This window comes from Pseudoliparis swirei, chromosome 9 (assembly GCF_029220125.1).
Source record: "Pseudoliparis swirei isolate HS2019 ecotype Mariana Trench chromosome 9, NWPU_hadal_v1, whole genome shotgun sequence".
Classification (NCBI taxonomy): domain Eukaryota; kingdom Metazoa; phylum Chordata; class Actinopteri; order Perciformes; family Liparidae; genus Pseudoliparis; species Pseudoliparis swirei.
The window spans coordinates 19,870,059-19,883,996 of NC_079396.1; the positions used below are offsets into that span (position 1 = coordinate 19,870,059).

At 42.1% G+C, this 13,938-nt stretch overlaps 1 protein-coding gene across 2 annotated transcripts; it reads right to left on the reverse strand.

The window, feature by feature from the left end:
- Positions 1 to 1,449: 1,449 nt before the first annotated feature.
- On the reverse strand, positions 1,450 to 11,112 carry slc13a3 (solute carrier family 13 member 3). 2 transcript variants are annotated; one of them, XM_056423244.1, is made up of 13 exons: positions 11,044 to 11,112; positions 10,134 to 10,399; positions 8,830 to 9,008; positions 8,112 to 8,181; positions 7,356 to 7,535; positions 7,140 to 7,265; positions 6,640 to 6,732; positions 6,423 to 6,527; positions 6,211 to 6,308; positions 4,583 to 4,695; positions 4,247 to 4,408; positions 3,032 to 3,169; positions 1,450 to 2,956 (listed from the first exon to the last, which is right to left on the reverse strand). In XM_056423244.1, the coding sequence occupies exons 2-13, from the start codon at positions 10,373 to 10,375 to the stop codon at positions 2,774 to 2,776; spliced, it is 1,689 nt and encodes a 562-aa protein (XP_056279219.1). In that variant the 5' UTR covers positions 10,376 to 10,399; positions 11,044 to 11,112; the 3' UTR covers positions 1,450 to 2,773. The 2 variants fall into 2 exon arrangements, with proteins under 2 accessions (XP_056279219.1, XP_056279220.1); XM_056423245.1 differs by having other exon boundaries at positions 10,134 to 10,226; positions 11,044 to 11,093.
- Between the last annotated feature and the right edge of the window lie 2,826 nt (positions 11,113 to 13,938).

A 13,938-nucleotide genomic window follows, 5' to 3' on the forward strand; every position in this document is an offset into this window, starting at 1 on the left:
GGTACCCTGGGACTTCCTCTACTGAGCCCGGTCCCTAGCTCCCGCTCTTGTCCTCCGCCCGCCCTCCAGAGCGCGCCTCGGCCTGGTTATCGCCCTGCGGCCCGCCCCGGACTGCTTCTGCAGCCTTGGACCCTCCTCCGGCTCCCTCCACCCACCGTTGTGGACCGCTTGGCGTTCTGGAATTCGTCCCTTGAGGGGGGGGTACTGTCATGATCTGGAGTTTGTGTTAGTTTTGTGTCTTGTTTGGAAGTCCTTGTGTCGTCTGTCTGCCCTGGCCCTGATTGTTTCCTTCTGTGATTGCTGGCCCCGCCCTCATTGTGTCCACCTGTGTCTCGTTCCCGTTGTCCAATCCTCTCACCTTGCCTGTGTATGTAAACCCTGTTCGTCTCATTCCCAGTGTGGCTTCGTACTGTTTGGTCCGTGTGTTTTGTCGTCCTGTTCTGGTTTCTTGGAGTAAAGATTGTTTTGTGCAGTAATGTCGGCGTTTGGGTCCTCTCTATGCGACAACCTGGACTGCGCATGACAGAACGAAGCCACCAAGAATGGACCCAGCCTTCAGTTTCCACTGCACGGTTCCTGCCGGGCCAACTAAGTTTCAGGTACTTCTGGAGGAGATGTGGGAGTCCCTCCGGGCCCGTGGTCCTGTGCCGGCTCCAGTCCCCGATGTTCCGTCACAGGCTCCAGACCCCGAGGTTCCAGTCCACGATGTTCCAGTCCCCGGTGTTCCGTCGCCGGTTCTGGTCTGGCCAGCCTTCCATGAGGTGCATCTCCACAACATGTGGGAGTCCCTCCGGGCCCTTGGCCCTGTGCCGGCTCCAGTCCCCGATGTTCCGTCACAGGCTCCAGACCCCGAGGTTCCAGTCCACGATGTTCCGTCACAGGCTCCGGACCCTGAGGTTCCAGTCCACGATGTTCTGGTTCCAGTCCCCGGTGTTCCGTCGCCGGGTCCAGTCCACGAGGTTCCGGTTCCAGTCCCCGGAGTTCCGTCACCGGTTCCAGTCCACGATGTTCCGGTTCCGTCACAGGCTCCAGACCCTGAAGTTCCAGTCCCCGATGTTCCAGTTCCAGTCCCCGGTGTTCCGCCGCCGGCTCCAGTCCCTGGGTTTCCGTCACCGGTTCCAGTCCCTGGTGTTCCGTCGCCGGCTCCAGTCCCCGGTGTTCCGCCTCCTTCCCACCCGGCCCTGGTTCTCCTCATCCCGCCTCCGTCCCGGTCAGTCACAGTTCCCCGTGTGCCGTCCCGTCCATCCCCGGTTCCCCGTGACCCGTCCCGTCCAGCCCTGGTTCCCCATGTCTCGTCGCCTGGTCCTGGTCCCACAGAGCCCCCATCCCCAGACCCCGGTACCCCTGGGACTTCCTCTCCTGAGCCCGGTCCCCTAGCTCCCCGCTCTTGTCCTCCGGCCCGCCTCCAGAGCGCCTCGGCCTGGTTATCGTCCTGCGGCCCGCCCCCCGGACTGCTTCTGCAGCCTTGGACCCTCCTCCGGCTCCCCTCCACCCACCCTTGTGGAACGCTTGGCCGTCTGGAATTCGTCCCTTGAGGGGGGGGTACTGTCATGATCTGGAGTTTGTGTTAGTTTTGTGTCTTGTTTGGAAGTCCTTGTGTCGTCTGTCTCCCTGTGAGTGTCTGCCCTGGCCCTGATTGTTTCCTTCTGTGATTGCTGGCCCCGCCCTCATTGTGTCCACCTGTGTCTCGTTCCCCGTTGTCCAATCCTCTCACCTTGCCTGTGTATGTAAACCCTGTTCGTCTCATTCCCAGTGTGGCTTCGTACTGTTTGGTCCGTGTGTTTTGTCGTCCTGTTCTGGTTTCTTGGAGTAAAGATTGTTTTTGTGCAATAATGTCGGCGTTTGGGTCCTCTCTCGTTGCGACAACCTGGACTGCGCATGACAAATAATAATAAGATATTTATATCAAATATATATTTGACCATAATTATTCCCAGAGGTATATTTCATTCTTCAAGCAGAGGTGAGCCAAGCATCAATACAAACACACTGCAGTCTGACTGGTGTTTTAAAATATAGAACCGACTCCGGCTGTTGTTGAGATTAAATGCCTCTTTTTTAGGATTTTCTTTTCTTGCACCATTTTACTACAATTTAAAACTTGTGTGCTAAAAATACCAGTTCTCAGGAGGAAATCCTGATACTTGAGTGTCACAAACTTAATCAATGCATCATAGCAGGTAACAGCTGAAGCTCCCAGACGTCTACAGACAGACTTACGCTACCGTTCAAAAGTTTGTGGTCACTTAGAAATGTCTTTATTTTTCAAAGAAAAGCACTGTTTTTTCAATAAAGATAACATTAATCAGAAATACACACTATACATTGTTAATGTGGTAAATGACTATAGGTGGAAACGTCTGGTTTCTAATGAAATATCTCCATAGGTGTATAGAGGCCCATTTCCATCAACTATCACTCCAGTGTTCTAATGGTACATTGTGTTTGCTAATCGCCTTAGAAGACTCTTGTGCAATTATGTTAGCACAGCTGAAAACAGTTATGCTGGTGATATAAGCTATACAACTGGCCTTCCTTTGAGCTTGAAGTTTGAAGAACAAAATTAATCCTTCAAATATTAATCATTATTTCTAACCTTGTCAATGTCTTGACTATATTTTCTATTCAATGTTCAATTCATTTGATAAATAAAAGTGAGTTTTCATGGAAGACACAAAATTGTCTGGATGACCCCAAACTTTTGAACGGTAGTGTATGTCTCTGTTTAGTGTTACATTTTTGTGTCGTCTTCTGATACTCTTTGGATGTGTAATCAGAGCGTAGCGTTGAGTGACTGGACAAGTGATAGGTGCACGTCAGTAACACCAGCAGACTTGTTCATGGGGTTGGCCCATTCTGGATACGAGTTCAAGTCAAACATGGCCACGCCCCACGTGTTTATGGCCAGAGTGACACAGAGGATGCCCAGGATGTTCATCACAATGCCAGTTTTCACCTGAGAAAACAGGAGCAGAAGACATGAAGGGAGTTGATGGAAGGTATGTTTAAGTGCCTGATGCAATGATCTTACCATGTCTTTGACCATGAGATGTCCTGATGCAAAGGCAATGGCGTTGGGTGGTGTGGACACTGGCAGCATGAAGGCGTATGAACATCCTATTGTTGCAGGTATCATGAAGTACAGAGGGTTCACTGAGATGAGAATAGCCTGCAGAGACAAAGACAAATCCAGCACGTTTTTAGGATGGGCTGCAAATAATATCACACCTTCGGTGGCGCCATAATTGCAAATTGATTTCATATGGAAAAGCATTGTTTAAACCCACAAAGATTTTTATTCAAAACCAGATCTAAAGGTGTCCAGAGATTACTTTGGTCATTAGACTGTATCCTCTGTGGGGCATAAATATTTGTACAACATTTATTATTATTCAGGAATTTCAGTCTGTACCTAATGCCGTATTGCTAGCTTTTATTAAAACAACAATTTAATCTAAGTTAAAAGCTAAATGAGGGAATTAATGTTCACTTCAACCACATTCTCACTCACCTTCAGGGCATCGAGCTAGTTTTGGGTTAAATGTGTTGAGGATATCCATCTCTGATATGTTTGACTCCCACACAGTAAAATGGAGAGGAATTGTATTTTGTTAACAGTATTATTATTATTATTATTATATGTCATTTCGCTGATGCTTTTATCCAAAGCAACTTACAATCCTGTTACATTCATACAACGTAGACGCAGCTACAGGGAGCAATTCAGGGTTAAGTGTCTTGCTCAAGGACACATTGACTAGGGCGGGGATTGAACCCCCAACCCACTGATTGAAAGACAGACCTGCTACCCACTGACCCATAGTCGCCCATATCAAAGGACCAGATCAAAGGAATTCCATTCAGACCAATTAAAAGCAACATCTCAGTATCTCCCAAAATCAATGTCCCTGGAACTTTGGATAATAGGTTAGTATGAACTTTCAATGGGTGGTCAAAAGAAAATCCTCCAAATAATCATTACTGACAACAGTGGTTAATGTCCAACAGGCTACAACCATAAAAAAACATATATTGTAAGAGTTAAACAACTTAACTACTCCTTTGACAAACATAAAGAACAAGGTCAGCAACAAACCCGGCTCCCTGTCCAGTTCATGAGTTTCCACATCTTGTCTTGTAAATGAGTCTAATAGTCCATCTACTCGACTGTCATCTTAATCATCAACAGAAACACACGGGTAAAAAAAGAGTCACGCCCACAATATGTCTTTAAGTTTGGTCTTACCAGTTCAGCAATGACGGGTAAAAATATGATAATTGTGGCAGTGTTGCTAGCGAACTCAGTGAAACAGGCCAGGAAAGCAGTGATCAACATCACAGCTGCAGCAGGAGGGACCTCGCCCAACGGCTGGAGGTGGCCCCCAATCCATGTGGCGAGGCCGGACTCCTGCCAAATGACACAGGATCGAGGGGGGTCAAAGGTCAAATCTCAATATAATAAAGCAAAGTGGAGAACAGAATCAAACGGAGCAGAGCGGCACAGAGCAAACAGGAGAGAGGAGACATGCTCTCTCTCTCTTTCTCTTGTTCAACTGGAATGCGATTGGAACAACAAGCTTACCTCACAAGCTTTAGCCATAGCGAAGCCGCCCCCGAGCAACAGAATAATATTCCATGGCACAGAGTCCTGAGCTTTCTTCCATGATAAGAGAGGCACATAAGGAGTATTTGATGCTGAGAAAAAATATGGAGGGAAACAATCAATGAAGATGTTGTTATTATTTCTCATAGAAAATGTCTATAAATATATGTTATACGCACAATGTTTTCTCACACCACTGGTGTGTGCTGATACAATATGAGATTTTGTATTTGGTAAGTAAAATCTGCACATGTTACTTCCTTATTTAAAGACATATTCATTTTTAAAACATGCAACAGAATAACAGAAATAGAACAAACACTAAAAGAGGTTCAATGACTTGCTTTTATAAAATATATTAAAATATTGAGTACAAGTGCAATCAGCATCAAAACAGCCACAAATCCAGAGTGTTTTATATTGTGTTTTATACATTGCTGATGATTTGTTGTTGTTTTTGTGGTTTTTGTTGTTGTTACTATTTCTATACTGTATCTTAGATGTTTTTATTCATGTGTTTTGGTGAGATGTGGAAACATGTTCCATTCTGGTTGAAAAGGAATTTGTAATCTTGACCTACATTGACAAATTGACAAATGAGTCCAATGATTTGCTGTTTTTTCTTTCTTGCATCCAGCAGTTTATTTGACCAGCTGAGCATAACATACACAATCACACACAAACACACACACGTGTCTCCAGCGCACACAGAACGGATACGTACAAACTGTACTCGCACACACACACACGCACGTATACACAAACAAAAAACCCCAAAGTGTGACAACTGTAACACCCTGTTCTGTCTCTCCTGTGTTCCGTGTCTCCTATGTCTCCTCTGTGTCTTCTCTGTCTTAATTGTTTAATTCCCTGCACCTGCCCTCAGCCACTCTTGTCTCGTTACTGTCTGATGTCGTACACCTGTTTCCCTCCCTATATATTGTGTCAGTCTTTCCCTTGTCTGCGGTCGGATTGTCGTCTCTAGTTCTGTGTCCTTTTCCCGTCGTCCTGTCCGTGTTCCTGGTTCTGCCTGTTGACCCTGCCTGCCCTGAACCTGGATTCTCTGCCTGCCCCGTTTGGACCTTGTTTTTTTGTAAACTGTTTTGCCTCATTAAAGAGTGTTTTTTTCGTTATTTATATTGCGTCCAGCCTGTCACTCTCCGCCTTAGCCTCACCCCGTCACAAGAACCTGACAACAACATAGTTTTGAGAGATTATTCTAATCATAGAAACAGAGAAACTACAGTTTCAGCTCCAGACGACAAATGCAATCAGACTCTCTAATCTACATTATTAACATTCCTTGACATATTTACAGTATTTGCAATAGTTGCTCTGGACACACAGAGTGAACGTCTTTGAGTCTTTTACAAATATGTGTTCATCAATATTAACTTGTGACTCTCCACAAGCCACTACTAACTGGTTACTTCCATTTCTTATCTTGTTTATTATCTCATTTGTTCATAAATGATATTCTCACATTGTTCCTTTTTACAGCACTCTTTGTCTGGTACAAATCTAATTAAATTATGTATACGATAACATTAGAGTGCTATGTTAATGAAACATGAATGGAGGTGTTGTTTATAGTAAAGCTCACTGACCGTGAGGGTCAAACCACCAGCTCAGAGAAGGTCTCTGCGACGGGAAGAAGAACAACATGGACACGATGATCATCCCAGTGACTGCGTCTGAGACGTACCTGCAAGACAACGGGGAGGGGATCACAATGAGGGAAAGACGCTAATAAACAAACGCCTTAATACATACTAATTTATAAACAAGAAATTAGATCATAAAAGTGCACCTTTCTTACCCTTTAACAAAAAACATAGACCAGCCGGGGAAAAATTTGGGATCTCTCGTGAAAAGCAGAACAGCAAACAATACAAAAAAGAAAGTGATAGATCCCTCTGCAAAACTGAAAAGGAAGTTGAAGTCAGAAAAATGGCTCTGGGATCAAAAAAATTAAAAAAAGAACGGACACATTTATCCTGTATCGCATGATATTTGAAGACGAACACAGTTCTCACTTTATGGGCCCTAGTTTTCTGTAATCTTCCTCCATTAGAGCCTGTGCTTTGGCCTCGGCCTGGGCTCTCCGGTCGTGTTTCGTGAAGCACAATCTGCGTGAAATAAAACAAATACACTATTTGAAATATCTTTCATTAAGAACATTACTGTACTCGATATTTACAAAGATAAACATACAATGGTAATTCTGACAATAAACCGAACCATCGTTCAGGGCGACTGTGGGTCAGTGGTTAGCAGGTACATTTTTCAATCAGGAGGTCAATCCCCGCCCTAGTCGATGTCTCCTTGAGCAAGGCACTTAACCCTGAATTTCTCCCTGTAGCTGTGTCTATGGTGTATACATGTAAGTCGCTTTGGATAAAAGCGTCAGGTAAATGACATGTAAAATCGTGACATTTTGCCTTTAATGTGTTGGCTAACAAGTCAAAATATTATTTTGCAAAGATTTAAAAAAGTTTCTTAATCTGCAATAAGCAAACGCCTGACACCCCATTACCGTGAATTCAATCCCCCGTGAAGAAATGCGATCCAGATCCATCCCAAAAACAGGAACATAAGCATGAGCGGGAAAGCGAACGCAAACCAAGAGCCGAAGTTGATGAGGTCGCAGTCTGGAAAGTAGCTGTAAGACAATGAACGTTTTGTCAAACTGCTGCTTGTTTTTTTATGACGTTTGTACTGTATAAAATTGCTGTGAGAAATAAAAAATGACTTTTTCAGCTGTCCGATCAGGATGAGGTTGGGCGCGGTGCCCGTCAGCGTGGCGGTCCCTCCGATACTCGCTGCGTAAGGGATACAGATCAAGAATCCTTTCCACACTTTCAGCTGGTACTCAGACTCCGATCGGATCTCCTCAGCCGTCCTCGTGTCGCTCTGCTCGATCCCATCCGTCCTTTTTAAGAGAATTGATGACCTCAAATGAATGGCGGTCAAGCACATGAACTCCACCAGAGTTTGAAAAATATTGTTTTCATCAAAAGAGTTGAAAGTGACTTAGAAAATATGCATATCTGATTTCTTGCTGAGAGTTAGATGACAAGATTAATACTACTCTCATGTCTTTACGATAAACATGGTAATTAGCAGCTGGTTAGCTCAGCTTAGCATGATAACTGGGGGAACAGCGCTAGCCTTGCTCTGACCAGAGCTAAGGAAACCCACCTCCCTCTAAAGCTCCCTCATTACACGACAAGGTTTAGTTTTTCGAGAGGTTTGAGATGCTTCCTGGGATTGTGTTCCTTCTGGAGAGAGCTGAGTTGTTTCCCTCTGCTTGCAGGTTTGATTCTAAGTCTCCTGGCTGGAGCTTCATTTACCGTTCAGACATGAGAGCACTATTCACGATTGATCTTCTCACCTAACTCTTGGTAGGAAAATAAACTACCTTTCAGAAAGCACCATTCAAACAGCGCGAGAGTTGGTTGTTTGAGGATGTATCGGATTGTGTAAAACCATTTCAGTATTTTCTCACCCGTCTATTGACAGCATTTGTTTTTCGGACGGCACTGAGGGCAGTGAATGCAGCTTTACAGGAGAAGGACCTGAAAGAAAGAGAAACAATGAGTGTTTGCCCTACAGTAACCCGAGTCAAATATTCCCCTCTGTGTGAGGGGAAATACTGTACTCTTCATATTTATAACTGAAGTTCATCCTTCATAATCAATCACTTACAACTTGATTATTGATTAACTTTTTACTCCAGGACAAAACTGTACGAAGTGCACATCTGAGGTTATATATTCAAGAACCGTCAGAATCAGCTTCAAACTAAAAACTCTTCTCTGCACATCTTAGTAACCTCACCTTTTAGACATCTTTTAACAACAAATTAATTATTATTCGTATGATTTTCAGTGATTTGGTTATTTACACATCCAGCAGTTATGGAGCAACATTATCTAACATTGTATATTAGAAGTTGTGTGTCTGGCCACTTGAAGAATGTAAATAAAAATAGTTACTCTCTTTTAGCTCTGTTTTTGGTCTCCACTAAATCCAGAGAAAAATATTGCACATCGGGTTGATCAGAGCAACATAGATCAGCTGAAAGATCAAATGTACCGTAGTACTGAGGGGAACTCATCGCTAACCACTATACCTTTCACATTATAAGTATTAGTTTCAGCCATTGTTAGAATAGCTCCATGGATTAGATCAGTCACATGTCAGGTAAGCAACGTACAACGTACCATTTATTATATCACCCTCAATGTTCCCTGTGGTCTTGGAGTTCTCTTTCAGGGTCTCCAAGTCTCCGAACAAACTCTCCAGGATGGCATTAGCAATAGGGAGCATCATGGCTGTGGTGGCGGTGTTGCTGAGCCACATGGACAGGAAGGACGTGGTCAGCATCATTCCCAGTATGAGCCTTGGAGAGTAATTCAATCTCAAATCAGTAACTTAAATCACTATCGTTGCTGCTGACTTGGAAGATGATCTTTTTGGAAAAAGGAGCACTTTCACATAGAGGAGCATATCGATATTCAATTTTTTCATCAATAAATCCCAGAAAAAGTCCAAGACCAGCCACATGTTAGTCCCTTTCTCAACACTTTTTGACTTCACTGCCCTGTCTGTGGCCCCCGACACATAAATACTGAAGATACACATTCATATGGAACTTCACAAGCACACACAAACAGACTGACAGACACAACTCAGACATAATAGAATAGAATATACACTTTTATTAATCCCCAAGGGGGAAATTTCTCTGCTGCATTTACTTTCCTTAGTTATATTAAGGAGGGCTGTGAAGCGCCGAAGCAACTGGGGTGGGGGTTCAGTGCCTTGCTCAAGGACACTTGACTTGCAAACTAATGGGGAGAGCGGGGATCGAACCCACAACCCTGCGGTTGCAGGACGGCCCTCTTACCCCACTGAGCTAAAGCAGCTAGAACCCCCCCCCCCTTCTTCCATATCAAGCTGCTAAAAGTTTAACAATCTTACTGAAACACTTGGCACTTTATACTCTAGCACTCTCAAAACAAACGCACACATGTTATCTTATTTTACATAGTAACTTTTTTTGATTCCTCTTTTGTATTTTTATCTTGTACATTGTGTAACAATGTGTATTTTTATCTTGTACATTGTCTATCTGTGTTGTTTCCTGCTACTGGCTGGCTGTGGGCCATCGAATGAAATGTTGTTGTGTAGCAGCAATGACAATAAAAAAACTTTTTATCTTTATCTTTATTGTTATATATCTTTTAAAAACTCTTTTTATTTCCTAAAACAGCTAACATTAGGGACACAGACAGTGTATTTGTTTGGGGCTATTTTCAGCTGCGGATATTTCGGATATTTTGGTGCAACTGTGGCTGACTGGAGTGTTTTAATAGTTTTTTGACAACAATTGAGCTCTATGGCAAAGATGAATATCCAGTTTTGTATATACAGGAAGTACTTGCACAGGTACAAGTTGGTCTTGTACTTTTCATGAGATGTGTTAGAAATGAGAGAAATTAAAAGGATTTAATCATTTTCTCACCAGGCTGGTTTTACTCCGACGATAGTGAGGACCTTCAGAGCGATTCTGCGATGCAGACCGCAGTCCTCGATGGACGACGCCATCACTAGACCACTGAGGAAGAGAAAATTGGTTTCGAGGAAGTACTGAGGGCAGACTATTTTGGATGGAAGAATTCCCAGTGTTGGGAAGAGGCAGACCGGAAGCATCGCAGTGACGGCCAGAGGAAGGGCCTCTGTGCACCAAAACATAGCCATCAGCATCACCACATAAAGACATTTTCCCTCCTAAAAGATAAGCAACACGTGATTGTTAAAAAAATGTTTTAAAGGAAGCAAATTAACACAACTTGTGTTTCACAAGTGATGGATTGCAGTACAGTGAGTAAAATAAAATACATAAACAATAGTGCAGGGCATTGCGGGATTACTGCGAATTACTACTTTAACAGATGATTTAACATATAAATACTATGTAAGACATCTTTTATATTTTTCAGATATTTATATTTTTACTCCACTACATCTATTTGACACGCATTAAAAACACATGACATGCTTTAATGTACTCATTTGGTATACAATTAAAATTAACACATCTAAAATGAGGAGTGTGTTAATGTTAGAACACAAAAATAGCGAAATAAAATGAAATAAATGAAATCATAACAATTTAATATGATATAGTAGCGAATAGGATATAACACTTTCAAAAGGATCCGATCTGCATATACCTATATGGTATTATCTGCTGATAATACTACTACGTACTTTTATTAAAGTAGCTCAACAATTGAAATCTACTGTTATGTAACGGTACTGAGGACTTATTCCACCACTCAGCCTGTGATGCATTGATTTATTATGAATTGATTCATTATTCATGAAGAAAATACAAAACGCGTGACTTTATGTCGTAAACTCTCACTCACCTTCTCCGGGAGAGTGAAGAGGAGCGGCAATAACAGGATTGGGACGAGCAGGAGGATCAGCTGTTTGTGGATGCACCACAGCTTCTTGGACACTACAGACAGTTTCATCTCCAGAGTAAAGTGTTTCTCCGTTTAGAGGAGAAGGAGAACTAGACTGGCTGAGAGGAGCAAGGACGCACTCTGAAGCCTCTCTCCTGGTTCAAGATTAACTAACACTACGCCTACTGGTCAGGTGCGGAGCGAGTGTGGAGCCAAAAGACACACACACACACACACACACACACACACACACACACACACACACACACACACTCACACACACACACACACACACACACACACACACACTCACACACACACACACACACACAAGTTAAACTACAAAGCACTGCTGTTTATTGCAAGTTGTTTTTCCCCCACCGAGTATATCACAAGTATTAATAATACAAAGTGGTAATGATTCCTTTGTCCATACTCCTCACCCCCCCCCCCCCCCCCACACACACATATTTTGTTCATCTGCTAATTTTTTTAGGTTTCGATGCATTATGCAACCGAGTAGGGAAAAAATGATGTCCCCACTAAAGCCACTAGAGGGCACTATACTTCAGAGGAAGCAATAGCGAGAAGTGAAAGCCCTGTTTTCCAGCGACTAACCTGTAGCCCTGTGGAGTTGTTTTCCGTGTATGGATATGTTAGAAAACGTTTATTTATATACAAAATGATCGAAAGAGTGAATAGAAGTCATAAAATGCATCGTTCGGCGCTATATGTGCCGATGGTGATTGAATTGTTCCGAAGTTTATAGATTTTTTCATCGTGATAAGTGTTCATGAGAGGAGTTCAAGGCTAATAATATTTAGCTTTTTAAGACCATCCTACAGGTATACTTTCTGTTTTCATTCATGTTCGACAACATTTAATGTGAGTGTATTGTACCCAAATTATTGTTTATTTTAGTTGAGTAGTGCTGTATGGGATGTGTGCACTTGAGCTATAGCACAAAGATACAATGTAGTGAAATATATGACAATATTTCTCTTTATTAATGGAACAAATGTTTCATGTTCTTAATTTTTTATTTTGTTTTGCATTAACAGAAGAGTTAATAATCATTCATGAATTCAATTCAATTCAGTTTATTTCATATAGCCCAATATTACAAATTAGAAATTTGCCTCAGAGGGATTTACAATCTGCACACATACGACATCCCTGTCCCAGGACCTCACATCGGATCAGGAGGAACTTCCAAAAAATAAGGAAAGAAACCTTGTCAATTAAGTTTAAGATAAAATTATATCATCTAATTTATGTTTGAACATTTAAATGCAACTACGTTTCATAAATACATGCATACTTAGCAACCAATTGACTGAAATGGAATGAAAATTGATTTGAAAAGTTGTCAGTTCTTTTTAACAACACATTTGAATGGATTAAATCAGAAATATAAAATGGCTCATATTCACTCACATGTAAAAAGATGGAGAGAGCTGATCTCCTACGCCTTTGGAGCTCATTACTCTTGCTTGCTGGAGGATACTGATGCCACAAAATACATCAATTACAGGAAAGGAAATGATCTTGTATCATTTTCATTCACAACAACAATGTACCAGTGACTGAAATGTGTTTGTTTTTATTCCACGCTACATTCTTTAAAGATGTCAATTTAAACAATGTGTTGTAGTTTGTTCAAAATTCTGTCATCCAAAATCCCAAAATGCTTGTCTCCTTTGATTTAATGACATCGATAATATATAAAGGTCAGTATGAGTTGAAAGAATCATGTCAAAGGTTGAGAATTCTTCAAGGCTCTAAAGTGAGAGATTATTAACTTTCCTTCTTATCTTTGAGGTCACGACTACACTCACAGCATAAAAGATGGCTTCGACACACCCCAACGGTACACAGAGCAAAACGGCAGAATGTGGGTCAGTTTAAGCTTTTTTTTCTTTGGTAAATTCTAGAAAAACTGGAGGATAATGAGCTTCAACTGAAGACTTACCCCCTTTCATGAGGCAAAGCATGAACAAAAAAGAATGATTGCTCATGATGAGGTGAATTAAAAGTGTTGAACAAATGTCAACAGATGCCTAACCATGTCCATCACCAGGTCATGGACATGGTTAGAGCATCCAGTGATGCTCCCTGACTTCATATTATGTCCTCCATGCCAACTCCATGCTGCTGAGGCTGGTCTTGATCTGTTTACGTGGGGTGGTCACTGGGCTGATAGCCGCCTGGCTCTATCCCACCGACGAAGGTCACAGCAGGGTCTGCAGGCCTGACTTACCGGCTGGCTAGCTATGGTCCCCCACAGGTGCTCGCCTCACAAAAACACAGGGGGCACATTTTTTTATTCAGATTCAGTATCCAGTGTAGTTGTTAATAATAATAGCAGTATAAAAATCTGTATTTACTTATCAAAATGTGTTTCACAAGACAGACAAAAAGAGAACAAATAATAACATTCAATGCCAGATACACACGTTTCTACATGACAAACCAATATAAAGAAAACACAAATGTGGTCTTGTGACCTTTATGACCCGTATATTGTTTAAAAGCAGCTGATCTTTCCAGGGGAGGCGCGAAGCTCTATGTATTCAAGTTTGAAAAGGTCTATAGTTTCATACCGTTGGTGACTTTCCAACTCCTGTGGAGTGCCGAAGTAATAATTGTGCACTTTTAACAGTTAAAAAAAAGATTAAGAACATTTTACATAAAAGAAAAAAAGGAAAAAAAAGCTAATATAAAAGTCTCTGACCCACATGCAGGCTCACTTCATTAAGCATGATATTGCAATTAAAATAATTAAAACCCTGTTTTTAAACATTACATTCTTCTGTATAAATCTGATTCTGCTGGTGGTGTCGTGGATGTGCCAGT

Coding starts and splice junctions, on each gene's coding strand:
- slc13a3 (XM_056423244.1), bottom strand. CDS start 10,375: ATGCTGATGGCTATGTTTTGGTGCACAGAGGCCCTTCCTCTGGCCGTC. Junction 8,182..8,829: donor TGAGGGTGATATAATAAATG/GTACGTTGTACG, acceptor TCTTTCTTTCAG/GTCCTTCTCCTGTAAAGCTG. Junction 3,170..4,246: donor TACCCGTCATTGCTGAACTG/GTAAGACCAAAC, acceptor TTGTCTCTGCAG/GCTATTCTCATCTCAGTGAA.